The 17,672-nt window shown below is 35.7% G+C and overlaps 1 protein-coding gene and 1 non-coding gene across 2 annotated transcripts in view; one reads left to right on the top strand and one right to left on the bottom strand.

Moving 5' to 3' along the window:
- The window catches only part of DCC (DCC netrin 1 receptor), a 689,897-nt gene that overhangs the window by 130,442 nt on the left and 541,783 nt on the right, over positions 1-17,672 (bottom strand). Inside the window, 1 exon segment of the mRNA XM_032595323.1 lies at positions 6,335-6,445. Within this exon segment, the coding sequence (XP_032451214.1) occupies positions 6,335-6,445 (111 nt within the window).
- LOC115498843 lies at positions 16,061-16,164 on the top strand. The gene has a single exon (XR_003963971.1). It is a non-coding gene; the product is annotated as a U6 spliceosomal RNA (small nuclear RNA).

The raw sequence follows: 17,672 nt of genomic DNA on the forward strand, positions 1-17,672 counted from the left end.
CTTTCTTGCCTTCTCCAACTTCTAGAGATTTCCCACCTTCCTTGGCCCCTGGCTTTACATCACTCCAACTTTTGCTTCTGTTGTGACATCAACCTTTGATACTCTTCTTACTTCCCTGTTAGAATGACATTTGTGAGTACATCTGGCCCACCTGGATAATCCTGAATAATCTCTTGTGTCACAATCCTTAATTTACTAACATCTACAAAATCTCTCTTGCCATGTAAACTAACATATCACAGATTCCAGGAATTAGGACATGGACATTTTGGAGAGGGAGCCTATTTATTATTCAGCCTACCACAACTCACACATATATTTTACTGGCCTTCCTTCCATCTTTCCTTCCTTTTTCCTTTCCTTCTTCCTTTCTTTTTCTATTCTTCAATTTCTTCCATTTAGCCCAAAATTTATTTTTCTCATTTCTCATTCTTCTACCTAGAGATTTTCCACTTTTCATACCCTGTTTTTTTTTTTTTTTAATGAAGATGACAAATTTAATAGGTGGTGTCCTTTCTTTCACGGTGGTCTCATCATTTTAGATTTTATTATTCTGAAAGTAAGCTTTCCTGTGTTCCTGCTCAAAACCATGTTCTTGAAGAATATCATATATCACGCAGGTACGAAAACACAGGAATTGCTTCGTGGCTGACTTCTCAAATGAAATGCATTTGCAGTAACCTCGTTTTACCCTCACTCAATCAGGCTAATAGGGCTAATTATCTCTTTCCTGAGGGCAGGAAATTAGAGCCTGCTCCCAGGTTCACAGTTTTTGCTACATCACCTAGTTGCACTTTCAGGAGTCCCTCTGTATTGATAATTTTTGCTGGCCAACCTCCTCCATTTTAGGGTAGAAGTTTAATTTTAAATTACATCATTATTGATTGCAAATCACAATTTCTACCTGTTCACTTCAAAATTCGTCGGGGGGTGGGGGGAAGCAGCACAAACTGATCCCCATGCTCAATTTCCTGGAGGATACCTTGCTGAACTTCATCACAAATTCTCTCATATCCTTATGCAAGACATTTACATAAGAACTTTGGGGAATTCTAATGATCTTGTTTCTTTAAGTTGAAAATTTGAGGCACAAAATAAATATTTTAAAACTTTCCAGCTGTTGGTAACAACAGCAAACATGCTTTCAGGGAGCCCGGAACAGTGAGGTTTGGCTCTATAATTTCTTTAACAAAACATCCCAATTAAAAGGACAATCCCATAAGGAATTGGAGTTTTTCTACAAGTTACTGTTGATCCTCACAAGGATTAAGCCAAGTGGAGGATGCAAGAGGAATTACAGAAGTCACGGAAGAAGAAGGGATTGCTTTGAACTGTCTGTACTTCCTACTGTCTCTCCTGAGTTACTGTCAGGGCTCAGCTACCACCCTAACGAGTAGAACATCCCCTTGGAGTTCACCAGGAGACTCTAAGGCAAGAGGGAAAAATTTTATGTAACAGGATGCACCTAGGGAGGGCTAACACTGCACTTCCCTCCCAATAGAGGTTTCCTTGACTACCGCAAAGAATGCTTCCCATTTCTGGTGGTTTCCAAAATGGCTGCTTCCCCCTTATCTATTATTGAAGGGAAATCAAAGCAATTCTATACGGAAATATCTGATTTTAGGACTCAAAACCTTCCTACATTAGCCATGAAAGCTATATAGTAGAAGCTGCTTATATCTTATTTTATGATTTAAACACTTACATGAATGAGTTGAAATGAGATGACTATTTAAAGAAAATTCCCTTAGCTTAAATATATATTTACATTTATATTTCTGCATTTACGTATGGAAATAGAACAAGCCATCAGGCTGTGTATTCTTTGGAGCTATTTATGACCACTTCTGAGCTTGTCCATTTGTCCAAATACTGATTCCTACCAAGGGTAACGCTTTTTAAGATTTGAATGATGCATTCAAGATAAGAAAAACAGGAGGAAGGAAGAGAAATTGAAATCAGTTTAGAGGAGTATCAGTGAAAAGAGGTTATGGGTCAATAAATTACAAAGGCCTTAGTACCAAATATATATGATCCTATTAATTTCTTACAGCCAACGAAACACCGTTTGACAAAGTAGGTGAACCATATCTGTTGCACACTCATATAGTTAGTGCCCTAAAATGGCTGTTTCTATCATGTTTTAAGAGTGAACAATTTGAAGTCATAATCCAGAACAGTATTATGTATAAGAAGCGTCAATTCCATTAGTTTTCTTCTATTAATTTTTTATTTACCTTTTTGGATTGCTAACATGTACACTACGGACAAGGACAAGGATTGTCTAAGTAATTATAATCCAAATAAAGAAGTGAAAGAATAAGAAAAGGGGTATTATTTGAAATGTGTTAAGATAATTGACTGGTAAGTGAATAGCACTTGGATGAGTGAGGATGCATTTTAAACTAATCATGGCAGAGGGGCGCCTGGGTGGCGCAGTCGGTTAAGCGTCCGACTTCAGCCAGGTCACGATCTCGCGGTCCGTGAGTTCGAGCCCCGCGTGAGGCTCTGGGCTGATGGCTCGGAGCCTGGAGCCTGTTTCCGATTCTGTGTCTCCCTCTCTCTCTGCCCCTCCCCCGTTCATGCTCTGTCTCTCTCTGTCCCAAAAATAAATAAAAGTTGAAAAAAAAATTAAAAAAAAAATAAACTAATCACGGCAGAAATAATTTTCCTAAAGGCCTTTTTGAAGAATATCTACTATGCTGTCCTACACACCCTCCTTGTAATATTTTTTTTAAATATTATTTATTTTTTTGAGAGAGAGAGAGAGAGAGAGAGACAGAGTGTGAGCGGGGGAGGGGCAGAGAGAGAGAGAGAGAGAGAAGCAGAATCTGAAGCAGGCTCCAGGCTCTGAGCAGAAAGTCCGACGTGGGTCTCGAGCCCACAAGCTGTGAGATCATGACCTGAGCCGAAGTCAGAAGCTTAACTGACTGAGCCACCCAGGTGCTCCTATCCTCCCTGTGATCTTAGTCAACCTCCTTTTCCTGAAGTTTTTAGTTCAAGCACTTTTTGTTTTCATGAAGTCTTTTCAATCAGTGCAGCCATTACCTGTTTATCTCTCAAGATAACTGTTCTATCTCTTTCATGTTTGTACTCCCCATGATGGGGCACACTATAAGTTCTTAATTATATTTCATAACAAATGCATCAATACTCAAGAGAGGAAAAAAGTAAGCAAGAATGTTGCATGCAGAAGAGGGGCATTATTAAGCCAAGAGTATAAAGATGTTCAAAAAATCCAATTAGGCAGTATTTATTAAGACTCTATTCATGACCAAAGCATAGAGATTCTCGATTAAAACAGATGTATGGATTGGATTATATTAAGACTGCATGGATATAAAAAGCAGACAGTTAAAACTTCTGTTTTGCGCTATCCCAGGGGCTGTGATTTTACATTTTGGTTCCACTAGATTGTGAGTCATTTGGAGTGAGAAGAAAGAGCACATAAGTCAAGTGGAGAGCCCCATCCATCCTGGATATTTTATAGGACCTTCGGCACCTCTGCTCCATTTATTTTCACTCCTTCCAGTAAGAGATATAGTCCCTTAGGTTTGGGTAAATGATATGACCTCATTTCTTAGAATCTTCTGCCTTGAATCACTGTCTTTTATTGTCACTGGGTCAGTTCTAGAGGATTAGTGGAGGCTTTCCTACGATGGTCTGTATTGGACATTTGACTTACAAAACTAGGTCCTGAGTTTCAGATCCACAATTTCTACCTTAATGACTTGATTAAGTTAGTTTAACTTCCTTAGCTTAAGTTACTGTCCTTTGAAAGTAAGGCTAATAATATATACCTCATAAAGGTAAATGAGAGGATAAAGGACAAGTATATAAACTTTCAAAGTTATTTCTCAAGTAAATAGAAAAGTAAGGTATTATGTAGTTTATCAGAATTGTCCTTTTTATTCCTTAAATAAAGCAGAGCACATCCTCATGTCTTTATACCAAGCCATCCTAACCTCCTCCCCATACTTCAGCCAACAATTGGGGTCTAGCCTCAGGATGTCTGTTTCTGCTATTCTACCTGGAGGGCTCTTGTCTGACCTATTCCTATGGCTGCCTCCCTCACTGCCTTAAGGTCTGTGATCATGTTTTACCTCATCAGACAGATCGTCTCAGTACCCTACATAAAACAGTACTCCCTAATCTTTTGCTATTCCCTCTACCATGCTTTATTTTTCTTCAGAACATTTATCACTATCCACCTCTATCTCAATAAATTTATACCCCTCGAGAGTAGGGACCTTATTTATCGCTTAACCTCTGGTACCTAAAATAATGCCTGATATATATAAACCTCCCAAAAGAAATATATGTTGAATAAGTAAATACATGAATGTTCTCTAATATATTAGTGAAGGATATAAGCTTTATGAAGCGTGACTTTGTGTAGCTCCACAACTTTTCAATTTATAAAGATGAAGACAAATCTTCTAAGCCCCGAGTTTCTTTCCCAATAAAATCTAACATTACCTCTAAGGTTGTCCTGAGTTGGCCCATGGTTGTCTAATCGAATACAATTGCTTATGCTTCAGCCACAGTAATCTCTTCAAAATGAAAACATAATTAAGTCACTATTTTAAAAAAGTCCTGTAATGACTTGCTTAGGATAAAGCACATTATTGCTTTAATGACATTCTTAGGACAAAGTTCAAGATCCTTAATTTGGTCTTGCCCAATTTAGAACCTGCTATCTTACAAACCTCAACATGTGTCATCCCTGTGTTTCATTCAGTCTTGATGGTCTTTTTTCAGGCCTCAAATAGTATCATGGTCCATCTTGAGTTCAGAACTGCATTCAACTTGCCCTCCACACTTCCTCCCTCAGTTTGTAATGTATGCTTTTGCACTCCAAACTCCTCTTCCTCCCTCCAGTCTCAGTTTAAATGCAAGCCTTCTATATGTCTGTTTGCCTATCAATTTATCTATTCATTCTATGTTGATAGATAGGATATTTCCACTACTCAACAAGGTTTGAACTATGAAATGGCAATTTCCTATGACTTTACCTGGGATGTCTGTTTTTCTTTGCATACTTTAAACTCCACAAGGAGAAGGTCATGCCTTCTATCTACTATTATACCCTCAAAACTACTTAGTTTCCTACGAATATTCTTTAATGTGCTGTCACGTGGTAGGAATTACCATTATTGTGGAAATGACATTTGTTGATTGTTTCACTGCCACATTAATTATTTTGTAAAGTGGAATCTATGACTACATGAAACTCATGAGTGATAGTGAATTACTTAGAGAAGGGAAAGGTCAAGAAAGAGAAAAATAAGAAGGAGGAGTTCAAGGAACAAGGGAAGACAAACTGGAGAGAGGACAACGCAAGAACTGGGACGAGAATAAAAATGAGGGAAGGAGCAAGAGAGCAAAAGGAGACGAAGGGAAGGGACATAGAAATGTTCATCTTGCAGTAACTTGGATGCTTTCAGGTCTGCCAGTGAAGGAGTAAGAGTATTTCATTGTCAGTGATTTAGACAGTCTCATTTTCAATACATATGTGGTTTGTTTTTTTTTGGTCTCAGTTTTAATCCCTTAGCTTAAGTGTACTGATCATAACTAATTTCTTTTTCAAATATCTCTTCTTTTCATAAATTTCTACTTCTTTAATTTGTTAATTCTAATTCTTCATCATATATTTCTGCTTTATTATTTACACTTTCTTTCTGTTGCTTGTATTACCCATTCCTCTTGATTTTTTTCCTATCAGTCATGATGTTTTCATTTCAAACACTATTTCTCATCTTTTAATTTTGAAGAATTTGTTTATATTTAAATTACTGATATATGACTTTTATAAAAATCTCAGTATCTCATCCACAAATGTCTTAAGACAACTAGGCAGATTATTAAGCAAACAAGGCAGATTATTCCTGGTTTTAATAAGATGAAATGTCAAATATTAACGACCATATCACAAGCAAACAAAAAATACATATTGCTATTCTGCAGAAGCATCATAAAAGGGCAAGGGTAAAGTAATTGTATTTCATGATTATTATCAGGAATTGTAGCAATTCCTATGAAGAAAATTTTAAGGTTGATTATTCAATAAGATGAATTTAAAAAACATAATTTCAAATTATCTTGAAAAAAATAACTCATGAAGAATGTAATTAATGCATAATTTTATATGGCATTGTTGAAGAATTTACTGAGGATTTTGTATTTTATATTTTGTTTTGTCTTGCATTGAATGATATAGAAGGAATAAACATCCCCAGTGTTGGAGTTCATCAACTTCTAATAAGGGAGCCTTTGAAGCTGAAGTAACAAAGAAAATAGAAACCAAAGTGACAGTGATTGGGATCGGTCTTACCATCCAGATCATTCTCAGGAGTCTCTGCTGTATACCAGTTGGAAGGTGGTCCAGTGCCATTGACTGTCATGGCTGACACTTGGAAACTATACTGACTTCCCTTCTCCAGTCCTATAAGAGAATGTTCCAGAAAGGGGAAAAAAAGTTATTGAATGAATAAAAAGTATTTCTAGCTTATTTTCAAGAGTTTTCAAAACAGTAGACATCTTTACATGGTTTGTGATTGTTGTGGTGATTATTATTTTGGCCAAAAGGGCAGAAATAGTACAGCAAGAAATCAAATTATTTTTCACATATTCTCATTTATTTTTTTCCTAGTTTATAAAAATGTATCCCTGAAAATAGCTTCAGGGCAGATGCAGAATATAAAATATGAACGATGAAGAAATAATCAAAAATAGCAAGGATCATTTTTTCTCACAGTCTAGAAGAGGCTTGTCTATAAATCAAGAACAGTCATCCTAAAAATTTATGTCTCCATCATTTATTCAAGGTCAGTGATTATGTTTTCTTTGAGCCAAGAAAGAAGAATCCAAAGCCACTGCACTTAAGCAGAAAATACTAGGCCTTTTATCACAAGGCATACTTTATTTTGCATCACTGTCCATACTAGAAGCATGAAGAAAGTCTATCTCCAAGATAACTTGGGCATATAATATTGTACATCAGGGCTTATTTTTTAGAGAGCACACAGAATACAGGTTGATGAGAGATGGCCCATGGATCATTAGTGTGATATGTATAAATTTTTATGTAAGTAATAGTCCTTTTAGCTAAATCTCAAGCAGCTCATTACCATGACAAATTATTGTAAAACAAATTACACTTGCTAAAAAACCATGTGACTTTCTTCAGACAATGAGGACTTGGCTTAAACTGATAAGTCCTTAAATCTCCAAAGTTGAACAACCCTGGTAAATTTAAATTACAATCTATATTTTGTTAATCTAAAATGGCACAAATATTTGGTAACAAGAAAAATTCATAAAGAAAATAAACTATTGGAGAAATGATGCTTATCATGTACACAGTTACAAATTTGTATATTTTTGCATAGGCAGATGAGTAAATCTTGGTCTTTAGGGGAATTCTAATTTATTATTAATTGGAGATAATGTTTTAAGTGATGGTTAGATGGACTTGTTAACGTCCATAGCAGTTACCTTCAATAAATTATACTATTAGAGAAGACAATTTGATAAATTCACCCACACAAAAGTATCTATGACACAAAATGCTGTCTCTTTAAGAGGCTTCTAATTTTATAAGATAAACTAGAAGCTCCATAAAGAAATAGACTGAGAATAGTTAGAACTGTTGCTGTTTTTGTTATTACTGGTATTTTATCTATATACCCATAGATTCCATTACACTGCCTGACACATGGAATGCACACACACAAAGCAGCTGTTGAAAGATCCACTAAGGAAGCACTTAACATACCCAAAAATACTAGGTTAAAATATAATATCTAACATCATTAGGAAGGCAGCAAATGGATGCTTTTGAACAAAAGGCCTTTGTCACGGCTCAATAGGTTTGTGCTCACTTTGATTTGTCCCTTAGTTCACATGATGTTGATCTGAATTTGCTAACATTTTGCACCTTTTCATAGGCACCATTGTTAATAACTAAGGCAAAGGGATTGTGGATTGATTGTAGTTTCCAGGACATTGAAAATAATAGGGAGAGAATTCTGGGAACAAATGCTTACCTAATCACTGTACCTCATGGCTCTCATAGTGGTCTTATCTGACATAGTTTTAGACCATCAAGAATATATTCTTTTATATTAAGTAAAATTTAATTTTATTTTTCTTTGAAAAGGATGGACAATTGTATTAATACCATCTCCACCAGTGATTAGGAATACCATCTGTAATGATCAGTTTTATTCAACTTGGTTAGACTGAAGTCCTCAGTTTTCAAACACTAATTTAAGGTGTTATATTATAGATGTGACTAAAGTCCATATTCAGTTGATTTTAAGCAAAGGATATTATCTTAGATAATTGGGGAGGGGGCAGATTCAAACCAGTGAAAGTTATTAAAAGCAGAAGAAAGGCTTCCCTGAAGAAGAAATTTCACCTGCAGACAGCAACTTTAGCCCGAGAATTTCAGCCTGCCTTTCTTATGGCCTGCTCTGTGGATTTGGAATGGCCTAGCCAGGCATCACAATCATTTAAGTCAATTCCTTGTAATAAACGCCTTAGTACACATCTCCACAGGTTCTGATTCTCTGGTTGAACCCTGAATGACCTGCCATCTTATCATATGCAATGTTTTGACATATAAATGGAAATCTTTTTTGAATGCCCTATATTCTGTTCCATTCATTTGACTTTAAATCAAGTTACTTTTTGTGTGCAGAATATATCAATTTTTAGTAGGAATTTATTAAATCATCTCACTAGAAAGTAGATATGAGTAGTAAAATACCTCACTAGAAGAGAGAAAGATTTCTTTATAATTTTGCCAAATTTTTATTTATATATATTGCATTGAGGATCTGTCAATATCACTAATTCAGTCTTGAGTAAAACAAAAACCTACTAACAGTTCTTTGAAGTGAAATCGTAGGTCAATTTAGAGACCATTCATTAAGTATTTCCCCACTGGAGTCTTGCCTAACCAGCCTAACCTACTGATCAAAATACCTCTTCCAAGGAGGGAAGATGAGCTATTTATGTGATCCTCTCTGATATCCAGTGAAGGTTTAATATGCTGTATACATTACTGCCCAGGTCCCTTTGAAAATCCTGCCTAATTTCTTTGAACTATTATATTTTAGTTTAAATGTTTTTTAATTTGAATTTTATTCTAAAATATAGCTGTGGAATCTTTCTCATTAGAAACACTTAAGAAATTCTAGATTAAGTATAAAAAAGTTTAAATATATACATATAATCCCAATATCAAAAAGGATCTTAATTAATGTCTATTCAAATGACCCATCTAGAGCTATTTGGATATACATCTAACAAAGTGATCCTGTAAATAAAGCAGGAATACCTTTGGCATGAGAAGTTCACCAAGGGAGGGAATGTACTCAACCGTTTCTCTTGTTGGAAAAGTTCTTCCTTCGATTGCACTGATCTGCTTTATTACAGTATTATCTACAAATAAGCCCTAGTTTTACATTGTAGGGCTAAACCAAAACTAAATCCTCTTTTAAAATATCTTTATCCAAGTCTTCTGATTCTGTCTTCTGAAACCTTTACCAACGGAATTAAACCTCGACCCTCTTCTATGTCTAGATAAGTGTAGGAAGTGGTGAGAAGTAGAACGAGACATTTCAGCTTTTCAGAGAGACATTCCATGTATGACCTTCAGAAATCTAGGTTGCAAGTTTAGCTGGGCAAGTTTAGATGTACTGAAAGCTCTTTTAATTGCCATTTCCCATATAAGTTAGGTACTAATACCTGCTTTTCCATCTTATAATGTTCTTTTGAGAATCAAATGCCAGACTGCTTTTAGAATAGTTTATATAATTAAGCATTTAATAGATAACATTTGCAAATTGTTTTCTGACTTGATTTTCACACACTCTATGATTTTGCCATAAATACATTATTACTCCCACTTCAGAGATAAGGATAATAAGGTTGACATAAATTAAGCCAAGTGACTACGTGGCGCTTTAATCACAACTTGGAGTGCTTTTGGGAGAAGACTCTTGGTTCTGCCCTATCTCCTGCTGAGGCGCCAGAGACCATTCTCTTCAGAGACCCACCTGGCCAAGGCTGGGACCTAAGAAGGACATCAGTAGCAAGTATAAAGCACTGGGCAAATATGCAAGAAATTTTTGTCTAAAATGATTACATCCAGAACTAAAATATGAGCAGGAAGGCAGGAAAGAATTGATAATTCTATGATTTTTACAATGTATCAACCTAAGAGTTCAACTAAATTTCAAATTCAGTATAAGGTTTTTCTCTTAATTAAAAAAAATGTTCACATTTGTGGGTTATTTATTTATTTATTTATTTTCTTAATTATTATTATTTTTTTTAACGTTTACTTATTTTTGAGACAGAGAGAGACAGAGCATGAACGGGGGAGGGTCAGAGAGAGGGAGACAGAATCTGAAACAGGCTCCAGTCTGAGCTGTCAGCACAAAGCCCCAGCAGGGCTCGAACTCACGGACTGCGAGATCATGACCTGAGCCGAAGTCGGCCACTTAACCGACTGAGCCACCCAGGCGCCCCCTTAATTATTTTTTTTAATATATGAAATTTATTGTCAAATTGGTTTCCATACAACACCCAATGCTCAGCCCAAAAGATGCCCTCTTCAATACCCATCACCTGCATTCCCCTCCCTCCCACCCCCCCATCAACCCTCAGTTTGTTCTCAGTTTTTAAGAGTCTCTTATGCTTTGGCTGTCTCCCAAAATGTTCACATTTGAAAGAAGAGGTATCTTCAAAAGTTATAACAACAATCAACATGAACAAGCAATTTTTTGAGCCCCAATCCTGAGAGCTGATACCTAAAGAACTTTCAAAACATTATCTGTCTGTCTGTCTATCTACCTATCTATCTATCTATTCATTTATTCACTGAAGGTAGGGTAGAGACAAGCCTGTCTGGAATCTAAAGCTTTTTTGTGTGAATATTTCTAAACATTGTTTTCTAGGATGTGTTTCCTGAGTGGGACCAGTAGAAATTTTAAATAGCATTTTTTAAAAGAAGTAGGTAGGAAAGCTTTGATTTAATTTCTCCTAGAGTTAAGCAGCTCCTTTAGCTGCTAAGCTAATATTCAATTTTTATTATCCAACAGAAACCTTTTTCCATTGTGCATTATTCCACTTTATGTATCCCTTTATACACACAAAATCACACATTCATTATCTGTGGTTGGCAACACATTACCTACAGTTTAAGAGGTAGGAGTATAGGTACTCAGTTCAGGCAGAATTAGATTTGAAGTTTTACCTCACTGCTCATTAGGTATGTGACCTTGAAAAACTTGTTTGCCCTCCTTCTTTGTCTAAGTTTTCTCATCAATAAAATGAGAATATATGCATAAAAATTGTTACAAAGACTAAATTTGAAATATATATATGGATATATGTATATATACAGTGTTTTTATAGAGGGTTTTCAGCTTCATTGAAGCATATACTTAATACACCAAAAACGGGACATATTTAATGTATACATTTTGATGAGTTTAGACATAGGCCTACATCCATGAGACCATCATCACAATCAAGGTAATAAACATATCCACTATTTCCAAAAGATTTCTTGTGTCCTCTTTTTTTTAATGGTTGAAATATTTGGCATTAGGTCTACTTTCTTAAAAATTTTTAAGTGCACAATACTGTTAACTATAGGTGCTATGTTGTATAAAAGATTTCTAGAATTTATCACTGTTGTGTAACTGTCACTTTATACCCACTGAACAACTCCCCATTTCACCCTCATCTTCTCCCCTTGCAATCACCATTCTATTCTCTGCTTCCATGAGTTTGACTATTTTAGATACCTCATACAAAAGGAATTATGAAGTATTTGTTCTTCTGTGACTGACTTATTTCACTTAGCATGTCTTCCAGATCCATCTATGTTGGTGCAAATGGCAGGATTTCCTTATTTTTTTTTTCAGGCTGCATAATATTCCATGGTCTATTGATATATACCACATCTTTATCCATTTGTCTGTCAATGGACACTTGAGGGGCGCCGAGGTGGGTAAGTCAGTTAAGTGTCTGACTTTGGCTCAAGTCATGATCTCATGGTTCTTGGGTTCAAGCCCCGCATCGGGCTCCGTGCTGACAGTTCAGAGCCTGGAGCCTGCTTCAGATTCTGTGTCTCCCTCTCTCTCTGCCCCTCCCCAGCTCACACTGTGTCTCTCTTTCTCTCTTTCAAAAATAAATAAATATTAAAAAAATTGTTTTAGGTGGACATTTGAATTGTTTGTCTACCTTGGCTCTTGTGAATAATGCTACAGTGAACATACGAGTGCAGATATCTCTTCCAGATCCTGATTTTAATTCTTTTGGATATGTTCCCAGGAGTGGGATAGCAGGATCATATGGTAGTTCTAGTTTTTAATTTTTTGAAGAAACTCCATACTGTTTTCAGCATAGTGGCTGTTGTCAAAGTTAATGCTGGTATTATTATTGTTATAAATGTTAAATTATTTTTAATGCCAATGATCTATTACAGATTCATATGATAGCCAGAGTCATTTACAATACAGTGAGCTAAAGAAGACAATATATATAGTATAAGGAGTATATAACTAGGAGTTGAAATGCCTACAATCGAGTTGGGATTATCTCCTTAACTAGTGGTAGATCTTAGCAATGTCACTCTTTAGATCTCAGTTAACTCTTCTATAAAATTAGGACTGTGCATAAGATGAATGGTCTGGTTTGTCAGGGACCCATAGTTCAATCTCATTGTGTATGTGGGGGTGGGCATATGTTTGTGTATGCTGTGCCTATGTGTGGGCATGCTCATGCATGTGTATTTCCTACCTGCTTCTAAGTATAATTTTATTCTACAAAAAGTATGGTGTAAGTAGCAATGCATTCCTCAACTATAAAAAAATACATTGTCGAAAGAAGATCATCTTCTGCCTGTTTCTATCCCCAATACTAAGTGCCTTCAAGCTCTGTAATTCTGTTCTATTTCTAATTTTACAGGACTTATGTTAAGAGATGGTACATTATTCAAACAATATAATTTCCCTTTATTCCCCTAATGCTAACCTTGTTATAAAATTCTATGCTATTGTTTCATTTTTCAGTCCATAAAACACCAATGCATGTTAATCATTTCGTTTATTCTATATTGGCCATGAAACACAAGAAAACTCTTCAATTCAATTCAAAACAACTTTCTCTGAAGAGCACTCAAAAATTAAAAACAACGCTTTAAAATTTAGTTGACATGGGATCCCACAATGAAACTGATAACAATGATTTAAAATCCTTGTTATAACTCTGAATTACTATGTTATTGCAGATGTCTCATTATCCTAGTAAAAAACACACACAACAAAAAAACACCTGTCTAACAGAGGATTGTAAAAAACAAGTTTGAGTCTCTACACCTGAATATTTATGTCATCCAAATGAAGCATTCTAGCATTTCCAAGTTTTTAACAGACAAATCAATATATCCATGTACCATATAGGTATTGGAAACATAGGGTCAAGTCTTGTACATTCTAAAGTGCTGCAGATTCATACAGAAAATCAATTACTTTTGAAAACTAGAAATTGCATACATTACTAAATAAATATATTCTGGGAACAAGTCAAAACCTGTGCTCTCTACCACTGAAAACACTCCCACAATATCTAGCAATGCAATAGGCATTACTGAAGTTGGGTCACAGATCAGGGGATAGGAAGGCAGAGACTCTGTACAACTTGTTTTTAATGTTTTACAGATATGAGGCTATTCTCTGGCAGTTTTTATTTCTTCATTTCAATTTAAGAATGGAGTCTGTGTGACTTTTGTTTTTACCATAAATATCAGGTACACTTACAAATATAACTGCCCAGATTGTTTGTCTTCCCAAATTCATTTTGTAATTGTTGAAATGAAGAAAGAACAGTATGAATGAGGAATTCAAATTTGAGTCCAGATTCCTAGAAATCTATAAAGATGGGAAGGGGCATTTGTGAGCTATTCCAATAACAAGCTAATTAATACATCCTATTTCTTTGCTTTTGGCCGGAATGGTATTAAACCAGAGTGGTAAGGGGTTATAGCTCATACTGATTAGAAGATCTAATTGTCCCATATATTTTAGATGAATAAAAATGTAGGACTGAATTATTTATTTTTGAATAAAGTTCATTAGAGAATACAATTAAAAATGATTGTTCTTGAGAGGGAAAATATAAGGTATCTGTCAGCAAGTTGAATAGTGTCTACTTCAAAACTCCTGAATATCTGGAACTTCAGAACGTGACCTCACTTGGAAATAGGATCTTTATAAATATGAATAGTTAAGGATCTTGAGATGAAACCATCCTGGATTTAGAGTGGGGTTTATCCAATGATGCGTGTCCTTATAAGAAGAGGAGAGAACACAGACAGGCAACAGAAGAAGGTGGTGTAGAGATAGGAGCAGCATAACTACAGGCCAAGGAATGTCAAGGATTGCCAGCAAATTCCAGAGGTTAGGAGAGAAACAAGGATGAGTTTTCTCTCAGGACCTCCACAAGGAACCAATGTTGCCAACACCTTTATTTCAGACTTCTGGCTTTTTTTTTTCTTTTTTAATAATTTCACTTCTTTAGAGAGAAAATCCTAAAAGTTTGTCTATTTAGAGAGCCAGAATCTTGGTTTGATACTACTGAGGTGAATGTGTTAAATCCCATTTGCCAAAAATACCATAAATACTAAAGAATTCACAGCAGCAGTTTCTTTTGGCCAGGTGGCTACGATTCTTCATTTATTTTTTGGGCCACTTGCCTTTTAGCTGTTCAGTGGCCATGGAGTTAGCTTTAGTGGTAGGAATTTTCAATTTTGGTGACCAAAAGTCATAATATGACATTAGGGTCTTGCCTTTTTGTTTTTCATGTTATATACATAATTTTAAAATACATATTTTATTGTTGTTACAAATGTAAATAACAATCACCATCAATATTCTGGCATATATATTACTCTAAATATTTTCCTACAAATTCATATTTTATTTATAAATATCAACTTCACACACTAATATTGATTTAAAGTTGAGTTATTCATTGAATCATGTTTGAAATAATTAACACTTGATTTAGTATTTATCATTTTCATTAGGTAAGCAGTATTCCTTGATATGATTTTGACAAAATTTTCTAAGTAGCTGCCTATATTTGGATGCTTGGGGTATTTTTTTTCCTTAAAATTTTCTATTAAAGGAACAGTGCAATGAACATGTTTATAGTGAAAAAATTTGCAGAAAATATGGCTGCATAATTGGAATAAATTCCTGGTAGAAAACATAGATCATATATCTGTAAAGATCCCTCCCTCCTTCTCTCTCTCTCTTGCTCTCTCTCTCTCTCTCTCTCTCACACACACACACACACACACACACACACACATATATACACCTGTGTATAACAAATATCTACACATTGCTTTCCAGAGAGATTCTAGAATCATCTGGCCCACAGCAGTATATGAATATTAATTATGTCTCCCATATGCTTTCCAGAACAGGGTATCATCATTCACTTATATCTTTATTACTTTTTTTTTTTTTTAATTTTTTTTTTCAACGTTTATTTATTTTTGGGACAGAGAGAGACAGAGCATGAACGGGGGAGGGGCAGAGAGAGAGGGAGACACAGAATCGGAAACAGGCTCCAGGCTCTGAGCCATCAGCCCAGAGCCCAACGCGGGGCTCGAACTCACGGACTGCGAGATCGTGACCTGGCTGAAGTTGGACGCTTAACCGACTGCGCCATCCAGGCGCCCCTATCTTTATTACTTTAATCCAAAGAAAATGTTAACTCATTTTTGTTTGAATTTGCATTTCTCTACTAATGAGCTTGAACATTGTTTCATGCATCTTGGCTATTTATAGTTCCATAAATTGAATATCCAATCCTGAGATTTTCCATTGGAACACTCATCTTTTAATGAATTATTGTATAAAAAGGTTATTTTATATTTTTAAGCTTTTTCATCTGAGAAGGAAATAACTTAAAAAAAAAGATTTCAGGGCTTCAAATACCATCATCTATTTAAAAAAAATAAGGCTTGGTACTTGTTCCCACAGCACATATACTAAAATCGGAATGATAAAGAGATCAGCAGGACCCATGCAGAAGGATGGCTTGCAAATTCGTGAAGCATTCCACATTTTGTGTGATATAGATGAAAATTTTACGAAAGTGGATCCTGAGTTCTCATCATAAGGACTTTTTTTTCTTTTTTTAAATTGTATCTATATGAGATCATGGCTGCTGACTAAACTGTCAGCGTTAATCATCTCACAGTGAACACAAGTGAGGTCATTAAGTTGTATACGTTAAACTTATATGGTGGTATGTGACAATAATACCTCAGTAAAACCAGGAGTGAAAAAGTCTTGGATATAATTATCCTTAGAGGTTCTTCATCTATTACATCTTAGAAATTCTATTAAAATTTTTTCAGCAAGACTTTTTTTCCAATGTTGGTGATTTCTGTCAAAATAAACTACAGGTTACACCAACTATCACACTGAGCACATATGCCTCACTTCATTTATTTTTACCTTCTTCCCATAATTTCATCAGGAAAGAAGACATAAGATCTCGGCTTTTCTTAAGCTTTTTAAATGATGTGGTAGAGTGCCATAACTTCCTCTTAGAGGCAATAATACTTGTCTGAGAGATTTTTGTCCAGATATAAAACGAGTAATGTGATTTTTGACAACCTACTTGGAAGCACTTTCACCATTATGCTAAAATTTTATAGGCACAAGAGACCAGAAAAACACATCGAAAACCAAAAACCAAACACCAATAGCAGCAGCAGCAGCAGCAACAACAACAACAAACCTGAGGGGGAAAACAGGTTTTGATCAAGTTGCAGAATGCGGACTTAAATGTAGCTTAAAATGTGTGTGTGTGTGTGTGTGTGTGTGTGTGTGTAACAAACTATGATTTCAAATGGAAATTTACTGAGCACATGGTATAGAGAAAGAAATAAATAAGGGGTTACTTTCTTCTTTCCTCATTTGCAGTGATAGTTTATATTATCCATTAGGTGTAAGTTAAGAGTTTCAGTTTGTGTATTTTCCAGGACCCTTTTTATGTGCCACTCCAGATTTGCTCAACTTTGCCTCCCAATCCTTACCAAGAGCCTCTGCTATATCATGCTTTGCCTCCCAAGCCCCAGGCAATAGTTCACACTCTTATAAAGCCCTCCTAAGTACTTACTGGTGCTACCCTAGACCAAGCCACCACCTCATAAAGGACTTACTGACACAGACAGAATTCTATGTTTGCATACTCGCCAGATGCTCTGGCTTCTCAGGTGCTGTCTGCAGGTATAGAATGGATAACAGCCTATCTACAGATTTAGACCAATGATAGGCAAGAGAGGAACTGCTCATACTTCCTATCCAGCCACTGCCTATGATACATAGTACTTCATGTGGCCTCTCAGGAGACACCCCATGAGGCTGAACAAACTCTGTGTTTGCTCTAAACTTGTAGCCAGCTCAATGATAGCCACTGTGAAAGATTTCTCTCCTTCCCTGGTCCCTTTCTGTTTCCTCATGCGTGCTTTCTTGGGCTTGCACCCCCCAGAGGCATTGCCTTGAAAGCATATCTCAGACTGTTTTCCAGGAACCTGGATGGACATGATAGTTCCAATAGTTAAAAAA

Source organism: Lynx canadensis, chromosome D3, assembly GCF_007474595.2.
Source record: "Lynx canadensis isolate LIC74 chromosome D3, mLynCan4.pri.v2, whole genome shotgun sequence".
Taxonomy (NCBI): domain Eukaryota; kingdom Metazoa; phylum Chordata; class Mammalia; order Carnivora; family Felidae; genus Lynx; species Lynx canadensis.